This window comes from Festucalex cinctus, chromosome 6, assembly GCF_051991245.1.
Source record: "Festucalex cinctus isolate MCC-2025b chromosome 6, RoL_Fcin_1.0, whole genome shotgun sequence".
NCBI lineage: Eukaryota > Metazoa > Chordata > Actinopteri > Syngnathiformes > Syngnathidae > Festucalex > Festucalex cinctus.
In genome coordinates, this window is record NC_135416.1 from 16,918,970 (window position 1) to 16,935,033 (window position 16,064).

The 16,064-nt window shown below is 37.9% G+C and overlaps 1 protein-coding gene across 5 annotated transcripts in view; it reads left to right on the forward strand.

Moving 5' to 3' along the window:
- Nucleotides 1-16,064, forward strand: part of rptor (regulatory associated protein of MTOR, complex 1) — a 142,746-nt gene that overhangs the window by 86,097 nt on the left and 40,585 nt on the right. For all 5 annotated transcript variants that reach the window (XM_077525536.1, XM_077525538.1, XM_077525537.1 and 2 more), the window contains 5 exons: nucleotides 1,181-1,372; nucleotides 4,326-4,466; nucleotides 4,793-4,913; nucleotides 8,977-9,117; nucleotides 12,402-12,557. In XM_077525536.1, the coding sequence (XP_077381662.1) occupies nucleotides 1,181-1,372; nucleotides 4,326-4,466; nucleotides 4,793-4,913; nucleotides 8,977-9,117; nucleotides 12,402-12,557 (751 nt within the window). The remainder of the gene's footprint in view (nucleotides 1-1,180; nucleotides 1,373-4,325; nucleotides 4,467-4,792; nucleotides 4,914-8,976; nucleotides 9,118-12,401; nucleotides 12,558-16,064) is intronic.

Sequence of the window (16,064 nt, forward strand, 5' to 3'; positions counted from 1 at the left end):
ATATGCTTTTTGGACAATATTTCTGGGACTTCTATCATGGCTCTTCTGCCACAGGCAAGTACGTTTTGTGTTTAAATAGTGTTATTTTGTCATGTTTAATTTATTCTGAGCTTATTTTTTTGTCTTGAATGTCCAACTCATGTAATGCTATGTAGTTAGCTAGCTTACCTCCCAAAAAACGAGTTCGCAAACTGTTTTATTTTGAAATATACCGGATTTACCTTGATGCGAGACGCCCGACTCTAACCTCCACCCCCCCCCCCCCCCCCACCCCCACCCCCACCCCCCTCACCTGGACATACACCTCACCTGTCCGTAAAAGTTGAGGACTTGTATGAACCGGTGCGTAGTGGAACAAAGGTTAGGTACTACTGTCTTAAGGCTCTAAAAACCCTCACCACACAGTTTATACACTTTTCTCATCAAAGCATTTACATTTTCTCACATTTCTCTCATGCTTAATCATTCTCAATGTTCAAACCTTCATAATTTTTTTTAAAATAGTAACATTACTGTTAAAAAAAAAAAAAAACAAAGTATGCAAAATTGCACTAAAAAAATCTGCGAAACTGCGAGGCCGCGAAAAGTGAACCGCATCATAGCGAGGGAACACTGTTTTGTAAAAGGAGAAATAACTTCAAAATGCAAATCATCAGAGAAGGCAAATAGGATGAATGATGACTTGAATGCAGAGATCCTACAGATTCCTTAAAACAAATGGAAGCAGAACAGAACAGTAATTATTTTTTCTGTTTACGTTAAATGAATCCACCCTGTGAGCAACATTGTTTATGAAAAAAAAGACAGATGTGACATGAGACATGCTGTAATGTTTTATAAAGTGCTGTGGTTGGGAGAAGGGGAAAAGAAAAAAGAAAAAAGAAAAAAAAAGGTTTTCATCTTACTTCAGATGGCCTTACATTTCGCAAGCACCAATTAGCTTTTGTTCACCAAGAAAAGAGGTCCTGCTTAGTTCAAGTGAATAAGTGCTCTTGGTGCAAAGCTCATAAACCTTTTGCCTGCGAGATAGTCTGAGGTTGTAGGTTAGTGATGACTTACCGACTAATGAGTCGAAAGAGTCCAAGCTTGGAATTCTGTGTGCTGTTTAGGATTCACCTAGCCAGCGAAAGTCTTATACTATAATCAGCCTTGATCCTTCCCTCCACCCTCCTCTCATCAGGAGGCCTGTCTGCAGGGCAACCTCATAGCAAACTGCCTCGAGCAGCTTTCGGACCCCCACCCACTGCTTCGCCAGTGGGTAGCCATATGCCTGGGTCGCATCTGGCAGAACTTTGACCCGGCCCGCTGGTGTGGAGTTCGTGATAGTGCACACGAGAAGCTCTACATCTTGTTGTCTGATCCAATCCCTGAGGTGAGAAGTTGATCCTACTGCACTCACACATTTGAAACCGTATCAGAAGTTGGAAAAGAGAAATTGCACAATATTAAGACTTATTTTCATTTGGTTGGTGAAAGTTTCTTGGGAAATCCGAATAAACCAACTATTTGACACATTAACCGCCGCTCCTCAATGACAGCTAGAACTTGAGGTTGATTAATCGCCAGTCATGTGTTTTTCCAACGACACTGACGCTGAAATCATCGGGTGGTGGACTCGTTTGTGACGGTGCCTCAAGCCTGTGCCAATGTTTTACTAAAAAGGAGAACTTGCACGATTTGCAAATATAATGTATATATTAATAAATATAAAAAAAAAAAAAAGGCACCTGCTAACATTAGCTGATGAATAGCCTTAAATCATCACGTCAACTGTCAGCAAATTCACCACATGCCTCCCTTTTATTGTAGAAATATTGTACAATATATTTATTGTACGGTTAATGCACAATTAATCTAAATCTAACCGACATCGAGGTAGGACCAAGTGCAATAACCTAATCGCAAAACAGTGCAGTTTTAGATGTTTTTTCTTTTTTTCCCCATTGGTGTTTGAGCAATAGCTGTATTAGCCAACCACAATTGCTGAAGCGCGAGTTTTAATGGCGCTGGCCAATCAGCGTTGTTGGCGTTAGTCTGCGCTCCGGTGCCTTCATTCTGTACAGTGTAACCATAACAAGTGCACCTCGAGGCTTGCTGTGACTGCCGTGCACCGAAGTGGAAGAAGGGACTTCTGCTGCTACAAAGGAGGGGAGAGAGAGCAAATTGTGCCAAAGAAGGGCGTTACGTCTGTTATTTGGATGTATTTCGGATTCGACAAAAATGACGTGGACCAAACGAAAAGCGCCAGATACAAAATGTGCTATCAGCTAGCCAGATCTAGAGGCAACACAACCAACTTATATCAACACTTAAAAAACCACCACGGACTTCAGTATGAAGCATGTCAAGCAGGTTCAAAAAAGACTGACGAAGGGGAGGCAACAACTAGCAGCTATACAACTAGCGGCTATGAATATTTGAATTATTGGTAGTTGTTATCTTGTGATGATCATTAAATTGTGTTACATGAACTGGTGTTAGTTTCAACAGGCCATGAAAAGTATCAACGTGTTGATCATGTAAAATGGCAGCAGTTGACATAAATGGTGTGAGATTTTAGGACCCCAAAAACAGTGACAATATGACAATCTATTTACAGTACATAAGACTTGATGAACAAAAGATGATACTCTTAAGTTAGAAGTTGTAAGCCACTTTTGGACTATAAGAAGAGAGTACTATAAGCATAGAGATGAGCCCGAAAGTTTTGTCTCCTGATTAGGCAAATATTAACCTTTAACAAAGTGATTTAAAGGCTAAAGAGTCTACTCTTGATCACAAACATACATTTTCATCTGTGAAAGGTCTAGAAAAACAGTTTGAGTTAAAAGAAAAATGCTGCTAAATGGATGGTAAGATCTCTTATCTCTGCATGATGATAGTGAGCAAAAAAAAAAAAAAAAAAAAAAAAAGTCCGCTCTAATACTCTAATGATTTGTATTTAAGTTGTATTCCTGCAATTATCTTTTTCCTTTTTTTTTCAATTGGCATTCAAAACTAATTAACATTTTGGACTTGAACCTGTGGACATTAGGTTGTCATAAAATGTTCCGGCATTTCTAACCTTTTCATACAAGACTTGGTGAGTCTGAAAAGCTGCTTCTGATGTCTATTAGGTTTTCGGCACTTTGGAAGGTCATTATCTTGGGTAGAGCAGAAGGATTGCGAGAGAGAGAGCGAGTGTGTCCTGAAATTCACCAAGACACTTTTACCTTTGTTTAAACGCACATGCAATAGTTTCAGCCCCCATGTATGAAAAACTGCTCTGATCAGATACCCCAGTCTTATAATTGCAAGCACACATTTCTATTAGGCATATTGTACTCAAAGGTTTCATGAACGCTAAATTAAGAGAATAAAACAAACAAATAAAATCTATCCAGTGCAAAAGGAAGTTATAGTATTTAACTTGAACAGAACACAAAGTATGTATTCCTAAGTAGAATACAATTGTCTTTTGTTTGTTCATATTATTGGCTTTTTTTTAAACAGATGTGTAGAATGTCTTAAAAACAAAAGAAAAGAAAAGAAACCTCTGGGCTGCATCATCACTGAAAACTCGCCCATTGTTATTTTTTTAAGCAGGTAATGATGTACACCTGTGCTTGAAAGTTTACATACCCTTGGGTTTGTAAACCGATAAGCACAACTATAAATGTACAAAAGCTTAATGACACAAAAATGCTATGAATTGTCACCAAAATTCACATGCACATCTCTACTCACACCAACTTCAACCTCTAAAAATATCAAAACAATTGCCACGATATTTTGGATTTTATAGGCATTAAGCCTTCTTTTTTTTTACAGTCCATTGCACTCATACTCATAAGTTTAACATACTCATAAGTTTAACATACGTACTCATGGGTATTGTAACTTTCAAGCACAACTGTAATCAAGAGACCGTTTGTTACCATAACAAACCATTTAGTCAAATAATTAACTTTTGTGATGACATTTTTGGCAGTCTGTGATCTCATTCCCAGCAAATGCCATCCACAGAACAGTAAATTTGGGTAAAGCATCCAATAAAGAGAGAAAGAAAAAGTAATTATGTACATTCATGAAAATCGTCACCCATAAATATTCTCCAACATTTTTCAAGTGATATAATGGAATTAAAGCTCAACTACTGTAATTGGATGTAAAAATTTGACGAAAAAAAACCAATGGCTGGTAAATAATTTGGTTTTCAGTACACTCAACCATTGCCTTAAAAGGCGTTGTGAAAGTTTACACAATAGATTACTTTGACACTGAAGCAAAGCTAATCAAAGAGAGTGTGAGTTGAAGGCTGTCAATCAATAATTATGTTGCTCCAGGTGAGGTGTGCAGCTGTCTTTGCTCTTGGTACGTTTGTGGGAAACTCTGCTGAGAGGACGGACCACTCCACCACCATCGACCACAATGTGGCTATGATGCTTGCCCAGCTCATCAACGATGGAAGCCCTGTAGTCCGCAAGGTCACTCTATACGCACACACACACTTGCAATCTTGATTGCATCTGACTTCAAAAATATGATTAAAATCAATTTCAAACACAGATTTGACCTAGAAATACTGTAATACAGAATATTCAAATCCCTAAGTACATACATACTGTTCTGTTTGTGAGTGAACACCCAAATTAGTGCTCAGTATTTGGGATCCTGAATCAGGATATCAGCGCGTTACACAATACCCTGTATTCCATCGTGGTTTAAAAATATTAGTGCCTAATAATAAACATCATTATGTTTAAACTCTGTTTACGTTTCTATATTGTATTTTTATATTCATTGTTTGCAGGAGTTGGTGGTAGCATTAAGTCACCTGGTGGTCCAATATGAAAGCAACTTCTGTACCGTTGCCCTTCAGTTCATAGAAGAGGAGAAAAATTATACAGTGCCGTCACCAGCCAACACTTCAGGTACACCATTCAAGTCCATTTTTGACGCATACTTGTGCGTTTTTTTACTCACCCACTGCATTCCTTTTACCTACAATTGTATTCTCAATGGAACTAAAATGAAGAGGCATTGCTTTTGTCATTTATTGTGTCCGAGCAAATTTGTTTTAGTTTGCTGTTTGTTGCTGTAGGTTTGTTTAGTTCACAAATTTTGGGCTGTGGTGCTCTTAAAACCCTTTCAAAGTGTTTTGTTCTATAACCATCCACAACATGAGGTGCATAAGAATTGTGCCGTTGTTGTGTTATCAAGATTTTGTTTTTTACCTTTGGCTTTCAGTGTGGACACCGCCTAATGCCCGTAGACAGCTGGGATCGGTTCCAGCACAGGATAAGCGGTTCGGAAAATGGAAGGATGGATTTGTCCTGTCAGGAATAACTTTATTAACCTGGCAAGCCACACCCACTTTCTTGAACAAAAGTGGGTCTGGAAAGGCTGCCTTTAACTATGACTCGGCCCGGCTCGAAACGGCCGGGCAAATCAAATTAGTTTATTTGCTGTGACGTATTTTTCATGAGCAACGTCATCAAAATGAGTGTCTCTCAGTGACGGATTGACGGACAGTCCGTCAGTACTGACGGATGCTGACCTCAAATACCACTACAATAGTAAACGTTAAATGAATACGGCTCTTACATTCTTAATCAATATAAGCATTATTTTTTTTATGGGCATCAATTTTTATTCCGTGTCTAGTTCACAAAAATTTACGAGTAAATGTGCAGGTGTTTTTATTGCTGTAGCGTTAAGTGTAGATACAGTACAGGCCAAAAGTTTGGACACACCTTCTCATTCAATACATTTGCTTTATTTTCATGACTTGACTATGTACATTGGAAATTCTCACTGAAGGCATCAAAACTATGACGACAACTATGAGAAACTAATAAACGTGGAGTTAGGTACTTAACAAAAAAAAGAAGAAAATAACACAAGTACATACCGGTACATAAATAGCCACCCTTTTATCTGATTTTTTTGCACATTCTTGGCATTCTTTCGATAAGCTTCGAAAGGGTTTTCCAACCGTCTTTAAGGAGTTCCGAGAGGTAAGAATGCCAAGAGTATGCAAAACAGTAACCAGACCAAAGGATGGCTATTTTGACGACTCTATAATATAAAACATGTTTTCAGTCACTTCACCTTTTTTTTTTGTATATAACTCCACATATTCGCATATTCAAGAAACAGAAGATAATGATGAGATAATGATCTTGTCATGCTCCATACTCGTGTTGAGAACTTGTAGTCAGTGGAGTTTTTAAGCAAGTGTTCAAAATAGCCATCCTGAAAGTACACAGTTCCTGTTCATGCCATACAACAGATGACCTGTGCTGACTGTCATCACTCACTTTAATAGTCCTCTTCTAAGAGGCAGCTGTAAAGCAGAAAGCTGTTGTACATTGTGCCTCTTTACCAGAGAATAGAAGACATATATTGGTACGCTACATACAGTAATATTTAATACATCTTTAGTCTTAAAGTCTGACTGACCAAGCAGGGAAATGTTTCCTCATTTCATTCAGCATTATCTTTGTTTGGGTAAGAGTGTACAAGAACAACAAAGAAAGCAAAATTACTTGGAACCATATTAAAGAAACACACAAATCTGATTCCCTGAAAAAGGTTCAAGTATCAAAATGATTACATACCCATAATATGCTGCCATATTGTTCATTATTATGCAGCCCACATTATCGCAGTGACTTGTTCTGTCACACGGCACTGCCACTGTCCATTTTGGACTCGTTTCCTATTCTATTGTCCTATAAAAATGCCATATGGCGTCGTCAACTATTGCCATCATTTAGATGGCACTCGTAGCCATCTCAGGTTTCATATTCTTCTTTTGAGAAAGTGGATAAAAAGACATTTATTGCGGAAGTGACTGATGTGGCCAACAAGTGCACCGTACACTTGTGTACCTGGTATTACAGTGGCATATGTACGAAAACTGTGATGGATTGTCGCCAAAATGTATGTCAACAGGTGCAGACATGATAATCATAGTCTGAATATATTAGAACGAAACTTGCAATATTTCTTATTCTATTCATGTCTTAAAGTCGGCTCTCCCAGTCGCACACATAACATTATGCCACTTTTATGTCCAAAAGAAAGGTGAAAAAATTAAAGGGTAATTAACGTGCTAATTGTAGTCTGAAAATGTTAGACTGAACTTGTAATATTTTGCTTGGATTATATTAACATTAATATGATCAAAAATATTGTGAGTTTTGTTCTAATGTTTTCAGACTATGATTATCACATCTGCACCTGTTGACATAAATTTTGAGGATATATGCCACCGTAATGGACCGGTTACACACGGCTGTACAGTGCACTTATTGGCCGCATTGGTTCGTCACTTCTGCAATAAATGCCTTTTTTTGTCCTTTCATAAAGGAAAAATATGAAACCCAATGACGCTAAACGGCATTTTTATATCACAATAGACCAGGAAACCAGTCCAAAATGGACAGTGCTGTGTTAGTGTGCAACATGTTAGAGCGATATGCCCAATATGGCAGCATATTGGTTATAACTTTTTCAGGTAATCAGATCTTATTGATATTTGCACTTTTAATGTTACTACACACTACCTCATAGAATGAAGGAAAAGAACGTTTGACTTGTATGTTGCCTTAAGCAATTGCACACTGTCTATCCACATCTGTGAAGATCATCTGTCGGTGCTCTTCACGTCTCAAAATTCTTCAAGCGTTCCTCAATTATCTCCCTGTACTGCATTTATCAGCAGAAACTATTATTATTATTATTATTATTATTATTATGTGTAGTAGTCGTTGTAGTCGGATTAGTGTTAAGGGAGAAGAGCAGGGATTTAGGAGCAGATTTGTCCGGACCTCACTGCAGATTAACAGAAGTAGGCATTCCGTCAGACGGAAGGTCCATCAATCCGTCAAAGATGGTCACGTTTTGTTGACAATTAACAAATGACGGGAAACTTTGAAAAATGTATGGACTAAGCAGCAGTCAGTGGACCTTCTCAATCCGTGAAAGATGGACGCCTGTTTTGCTGATATATGACAAATAATGGAAACACTGACGGACGGCCACTTTGCTCACACACCGTAGAGTACTTCCGCGTCTTTCCTGGGACTGCGGCCGAACCACTTTTTTCTCCTGCAGTAAACAAGTACATATATCACTTACCAGATATGCTAACTTACTTGCACACTATTCTCCAAGCCTTCTTTCTTCTGGCTCCATCCCACTACTGATAGCTGGTCGTGTTGTAGAGCTGAGGTGGTGACAGACCGTGATGATAATATTTCCCTCCTGTTGTAAATTCCTCGTTATTGCTACATTTATGCAAGCATTAGCTTAGTGCTCCGTTCATTTATTTTACATCAGGCATGTTGTTAGACATCTAAGGGTTCCTTTGGTGTGCCATTTTACGGCAGGCAGGTTGTTGCACAGCTCAGGAGTCCAAAAAAGGGAAAGTACTGGGTCCGTTGGCCGTGCCCGGCAGTACTCCTGGCGGTTACTACCGTGTACACACATACTATATGTGTTGACATCAGTGTGGAAAAGAATAGTAACATAACAAACAATGTCAATCGGAAAATAGTGGTGACAAAATGCAATTTAGTATTACGGTTAAAATAACGTTGACCGACTGATGATTGACAGACTGTGCCCATTAAATTTACTGTGTGTCCTAAAATAGTGGCTTTAATTGAGCAATGACGGAAGCCCGTTGACGAATTGACGAGAACAGTTTGGTTTGTCTTGAAATGATGACGGAAGAGTGCCCCGACTGTTGACGATTACCGAAGGACGGACACTCAAACTTTATTGACGTGCCCACGTCTGCAAATTACAGTAAGGTTAATGTAGTATGTAACTGAAAGTGAATCATCCCTAACTTACATGCAAATGTTTTCCCCATGTTCTTGTCATGTTATTTCTGTTCATAATAAACTGAATTGAAATAAGGGTTGTCTCCAAACAGAAAAAAGTTATCCGATGTATTTTTTATTTGCATGCATTTCCTTCCAGAGCCTGGCAATTTGACTCCAGTGAGGGACAGTCCAGCCATCCCACGTCTCCGATCTGTCAACTCCTACACCAACATTCGTGCAGTCACCACTGCCCGTAACCTGAACAAAAGCCTACAAAACCTCAACCTCAATGAAGAAGGTAGGAGTGACAGATTGCTGGCAGGAAAAAAAAAAAAAAAAAAAGAATCCATTTCTATAAAGAGAGCTATTGCAGTTGATGGAGGCTTTTAAACTAATCTGGTGCTGGATCAAGAGCAGGATTAATGAGATTAGTCAAGTAACTTAAACAAATAAATCCAAAGAGGCGAGGGTAGAATCTTTTCTTTACCAAAAGTCTACACAGACTACTTTAAAACGATAATGGCACAAAACAGTATATTACAGTATGTGTGTATGTTTTGTTAATATATTAAATGTATTAATTAAGGATGCAGCTATTGAATATTTTATATTGTTTTAGTATCGTACTGAAAATTCTAGCGAATAATTGTGTATTGGGATAAAATACTGTATATTTTTGCACGGTTAAAAAGAACAAATTATATATACAAGGGAAAATAAGATATTTCCCTTAATAATGAATAACCAGTTGGTATTCTTTTCTTTTTATTTACAGCCCTATTTCAATTTAAATTGTGCATAGCAGCAAACATGTTATCAGAACCACAGTCGCACTTTTTCCTACTAAAACTGTTGTGCAGAAAATGTCTATTTTCACAAATAGCTTGTTTTCTTAATTTTTTCTATTTTTGCTTGGTGTCGCTCAAATTGCCTATTTTCAAATGGTGATTACTAATGAATGGAATAAGATAGAATCGTCCTTTTTTTTCCTACTGAAAGAATGGAATCCAGTCTTTCATATGGTATCCATCATGTTTACGTAGACATAGCACACAGTATTCTGTTTGCCTTGAAAGTTGAGTGTAAATGCTCAAAATGTCTGGCACTGTCGGGGTTGTCTTTTTGGATAAAGTTTGGCAGTTATAGAGTTAAACTGCCTTTTAAAATCGGTACAACGGCTCTTGCATGCCTATATTGGACACTTGCTGCTAGCTGTCAACTGGCACCATATACAATTAACAATGACAGCATAATTATCTACTGAGTTTTTTTTTTAGCATAATCGCGGTTGAACATGAATTTGGGATGGTGTTGATGTTTATGGTAATGGTATGTGATGTCAAGCAAAGTGCCGTTGTAGTCCTACAGATATATTTTATTTTTCCCTCACACCGTTGTCCTGCTTTAATTTAATGCCACAACAATATTTTAAGGATTTAGCATAATGAAAGAGACTAGCTGACTCAATGGGTACTTGCTATCCTTGGTATTGAACAATTTGAATGTTGGAAAACTTGGTCACAGCAAAAAACGGACCTGGTTCACTGTGAACAAAAAACAAGAATATGTTCAGCCTAATTGTCCTTTAGTGCTTCCGTTTCTCCTCATTAAGATTGTTGTAAAGACACTTGCTAGACACTCTCAAGCCCTCGTTATACTTTCAAAGTGCAAAAACGGTAACATTATAGCAATAGCTGCATCATTAAGTTATTGTAAGATACAGCAGTTTGCTCATTTTGTGCCTTTATCATTTAAAAGGCAACATAGAATAATTACAGTAATAATAGAATAGAATGGAATCTAAGCTCCACCTGCGCCTATAGATCATATAGCAGTACATAACTCAAGAGGTTCAGCTGCATGCATCCTGAGCTCTTTCAGTGTGATTTGTGTCACGGCTGTGTGATTCAAGCAGCCCAACTTGCACGTCCTCTTGTATATTGCTGCCAGATGGAGTCATTCATAAATCCAGCGTGGAGCAATCAGTGATGCCTACTGTTGACACAAGTTCACATTCATTCTCACAGAAGTCATTCCAAGTATGCAGTGGTATTTATTATCAATAAGCACAGAGCAGAGCGTTCTTCCATTCACTTCCAATCACCGTATCTACATTTCAGTGTGCAAATTGCTTGGGGGAGAAGGTGTATGGGGCCCGAGTTATTTCACTTTTATGAGTCAGCCTAATGTTAAGGGATAAGAAAAGTTGCTGCAGAAAGTGATTGAAACTGGCATAAATTTATGGACATTTAAGTTACTGTTTTTACAAACTGTTAAACAGTCACAGTGTGATTACATACATAAACTTTTTTTTTCCTGGCTTGAATCGAGGCACAGGCGTTACCATTCTGACCTGCATGAATATGCCACACTCTCACTGTTGTTAGTTTTTCTTTTTTCTTCTGTGAAGCATTTACATGTACTGTACAGTGTTTCATTGCTCATCATTTTCTTTTTCTTAAATCATGCGCTAAAATACAGAATGAAAATATAGGAACCCTGTTCAATATTGCTGCTATTATGTGTGATATTAAATGTTACTTTATTCTAACGTTTGGAGTCATGCATTTTTATGGGCTACCTTGTTGATGTCAGGACAGCTATCATCTTATGACGTTTTAAGGTATCCAGCTTTTAGTTTATGTACGACTCGCACATGAGCAGCGGTAAGTTGTGACATATATAAACTAGGGATGTCACGGTAAGGGCAATATCGTGATATTAAAACTGCCACAATATCGTCGTCGTCATGTTCACAATATTTAAAAGGAATACATCTGTTAAAAAAAAAGTCAGGTTGATTTCCACGTGCAGTTCTCGCACCCTCTAGTGAATAGTTTATTAGTACAATTTAATTTTCATTAGGGATGTTTTGGCCTTCTATGTTTAAAATCTATGCTAATTGTCAGATGTAAGGGAACTTCATTTGCTTGTGAAGCTATCAATGTGTGCTTGTATTAGCAAGTAAGTGCCTCAATATTTTTATGAGAGATTGTAGGTGGTTTATATGCATTCCAGTTATGTACAAAAGCACAATAATGTGCTTTTTTTTTTTTTTTCTTTTTTTTTTTAGTATAGAAACAGATAGTACCGGTAATCTACTTTTTTCCCCTGATGAAAGAAGAGATTATAATCTTTCTTTTGGTAGGTTCCATGTTTTTATAGCAATAGAAAACAATATTCTATGGGCCTTGCAAAATCAGTCAAAGTCCAGTAAAACAGCCGGAGTGAAGGGGATTGCTTCTGTGAAAATGGCTGGGAATTAATGAGTTAATACATTCTTAGGGTGTATCTTTATTGTCATTAGTAAATACTCACCAACAAACCCCAAATAACCCCACCCCAATAATGAGTAGGTGTCCCTCCAAAGTTGTTCCATTTCCACAAAATTGTAAAGCTGTTTGGGTGAACGTTTACAGACTGATTACATCATGAAAAACACATGGAAGAAAATCCCGACATCATTGTGCAGAAAAAAAAAACGAAATCATATCCATATGCATACACTTCTATCTCTGATTGTTTAAACTTGGAGACTTGAATGACAGTGAATAATGTCCAGATTTCTGTGTCATCATTCAGGAGGACCGGCAGCTTTTTCACCGGGAAACCTGAGCACCAGTAGTAGTGCCAGCAGCACCCTGGGAAGCCCCGACAATGACGAGTACATCCTCTCCTTCGAGACCATTGACAAAATGCGACGGGTGTCTTCATATTCTTCACTCAACTCCCTCATAGGTAACACACCAGTCACTGAACATTACACATTTGCAACTAATTGTGCTGAAACAGTTTCTTAATTACCAACCACTGAATGCAAGAGGATTAATATGTTGGTTATTTGCATAGAAGAGCAAGCAAGACAAGGAAGCTCCTCCTATCTTAACATGTAGAAATTATAGCAAGCTAATTTTCCCCATCTTTATGCTTGGTGAACACAGGGTGTGATTAAGTGCCTAAAGGGCTGTTTGGTAATGAGTGAAATGAAATTAACATCATCAATCTTTTGGTATGGATTCTACACATATTTTATTAAGAAGCCCTTTGGTTACTGCGACAAAGCACCAGGTTGCTCGTAAACTCTGTGAAACACCTCACCCAAGGGCGGTGACCAAGAGAGGATCTCCCCTTCCGAGAAAAGGAGGAGTATAAGACCAGTTTGCTCGCGTGAAAAGGACAGGGGAAAAGAGGACACAACGGGATCGACCCTGTGAGCCACCCGAGGCTCTTAAAGTGCTTTTCCAGATACAGAATGAAGCCAAAGCAACACTCTCCCGCTCTCGGGTAACTGAAACTGTTAACTGATTCAGCTCAGCCTCCATATGTTGTCAATATACGAAGAAATGAATCAGTTTTCCAGTCTAACATCTACAATAAATCTGGATATAGTCTCTGTTTATCGCAGGGGATGCTTTCCAAACCCAAATGCAATACGTCAAAAATACACTATAGATCATATCAAAGGAATTATTTATTTATTTACTTACAGTTTTGCTTCTCCCCCACACTTTAAACACGTTACAACAGGGTTGTTGGAGGTGCTGAACCCCTCCAATTTCCTATGTGCATTCCCCGAACCCCTCTTTAATGAAAATTCAAATATGATGTTTAGATGATTTGAATTTGATTTGTTTTTTATTCAAGGCATATATATATATATATATATATATATATATATATATATATATATATATATATATATATATATATATATATATAGAGGGTTTACTGGTGAAACTAAATAAACAGGGTGTGTAGCCTTTGGCTCATGAATTTGGCTCTTTTCACCTTGAATCCAGAAAACGTCCCAATCTCCATGCACTTTATGGAAGTGTCCTTTAGTTTTACTAGATAGAGAGTTGTGCTGGACCAGGATTGTTCAACTCTGCATTGCAAATCAGGCCGTTAGAAGGCTGACTCCCATCAGTCAACTCTAAATTTATAGAGCACTTTAAAACAATTCGTCGCTGTTTTCTTAAGTGGAACTCAGGGGCAGCAGATACAAGAAAATAGCAGAAGCCCCAGAATTGAACCCACCACCAATCCAAAGTGTTGGAAATGGCTTGTTGTCTTTGATGATGCAATTTTAATGGTTGAAAAAAAAAATAAATAAATAATTTTTGGCCCGATGCCAGCAATACATTGCTTTGTTCCCTTTTTCCTATTTGTCATCTAGCAATATATATTTTTACCGTTGAGCACTGCAAACAACGCTTAAAATATGGTGAGAGACCTAAAGAGCCCTGTGTATTTTATTGTGGCCATTTTAAAACAAATTGAAATCATAAATGCTGGCGCTGCAGGAAAACAAAAGTCTGTAGGAGTTGGAGCAAAGTTTGTCGTGATTTATTGATTTAGATTTCAAGCGTTCAGTGTTTTGCCTTCCTACTATAATTTGCCTCTACAAATATTACAGTAACAGTAGGATGATGCAATTGAATGGCAAATGGTGATATGGATTCAATATCAGTTCATAGATAATAGTGATATGATGTTTGATCTTCAAGTTAATCTTGCAACCTTTACCAAAAACCAGCAACGTAGCAAATCCAAAGGTTGCCAGGAAATTATAAAGGCATACACCAAATTCCATAATCCCATAAAATCAATTACAATTTTTCTTCTGGCAGCCATAAATGTCAGTCAGTAAAGTCGACATATAGTGAGCATGGTTACCTATTACACCTAAAGCCAAAAATGTCAAGTCAGTTGTGACTTCATATCAACAGGATTAGGTGATTATGATTCTCCTGGGAAACATCTGCCTCTGAGAAAAGTGAAATCCCGTCAACATTTCCTCGTCTGCTACACATAAACCCAACTCAGACATTTTCTGCTGAGATGACGTTTTCTTTGACACTTCACCTCCTAATGCGTCATTGCATTTAAGATGCTCGTCCATTTAAAGAGCACCGTAGATATTATTTAGTGCTGCTTACACTGCTTACAGCCGCTCTGAAGTCTAGCATGTCTCACAGAGGAATTTATTTCTGCTTTCAGATGTTCTGATGTTTTTTATGCACCAACCAAGCACAAAAAATTGATATGCAAGTATTTTATGTACCATATGTCAAACATGGAGAGGCTATAAAAAAGCTACGCTGTGGTTCATTGAGCCAAAAGTTAATATCTTTACAACAGAGCATCTATTACACTCAGCAAGTCTTCAATGGCACCAGAGTACGTTCAGGCTGAGGCGATGAATAATATCCACCCTCATGTGGACTAAAAGAGGATGCGTAGTTGCAATTTGTGAACACCTGTAACGTGGCATGACTTTTAACTAGGAGTGAAACTGTACTTCACATTAATCAACTGTCATGTCTCTGCAGCTGCAGTACAAGCATATTCACTTGCTGTTACATTTCACATCTTTCTGCTAAACCTTTCTGCTATTACTTCTTGGATTCCAATTTTTCTTGATCAATGGTTCTCCTCAATTCCTATCTAATCATATTTTAAATCAGTCTTTGGCCTTTTCCATTTTTTCACAGCTTCCCATACGAACCCACGCCTCCTCCCTCCATATACGAATTAGGATTTGGTTTGCTTTTATTGCAGTGCCACCCTATAGCTGCAGAGAGGACAGGAAACCGTGTTGTGCTGATACAGAAAGAGATTTAGCGGTAGACAAAATGGGTTACAAACAGCGATGTGTTCTATAGTTGGCAAGTAAAAAAAGCCCAATATGATTGATGCTGACACAAGATGAAAGAAATCAACAGACACTTGTAAACTTCTACGGGTGAAAGTACAGTGGAACCTTCAACCGTCTCGGAACCCGTACAAATCAGACTTCAACCAAAAATTCTGAGTAAAAAAATGCCTCGGAGTTTGACCTCATTCTCGTAGTTCAAACACACAAGCAAACTAAGCAAAGCGGAACATAGTGGAGACGAAGTGCTGCTCATTTCCAGTTAGAGTATGAATAGAATAGAATAGAATAGAATAGAATAGAATAGAATAGAATAGAATAGAGTGTGTGCTGTAACGGTATAAATAGCAGTTAGGACGCTGACCCCACACTCAACTCAACACTATTTTTTTAAAACAACCACCACTGTTTTTGTAAGATGGAACCCAGTGGCAGAAGATACAATAAAAATAGCAGAGGCCCCAGAATTGAACCCTGTGGAACACCTTACGTTCCGTTATAGATGTGAAGTCATATAGCACATATTTGTCCGACCATTTATTTATTTTTTTTCTTGACATAGTTTGAAGTGATTACAATAACAAAGAAAT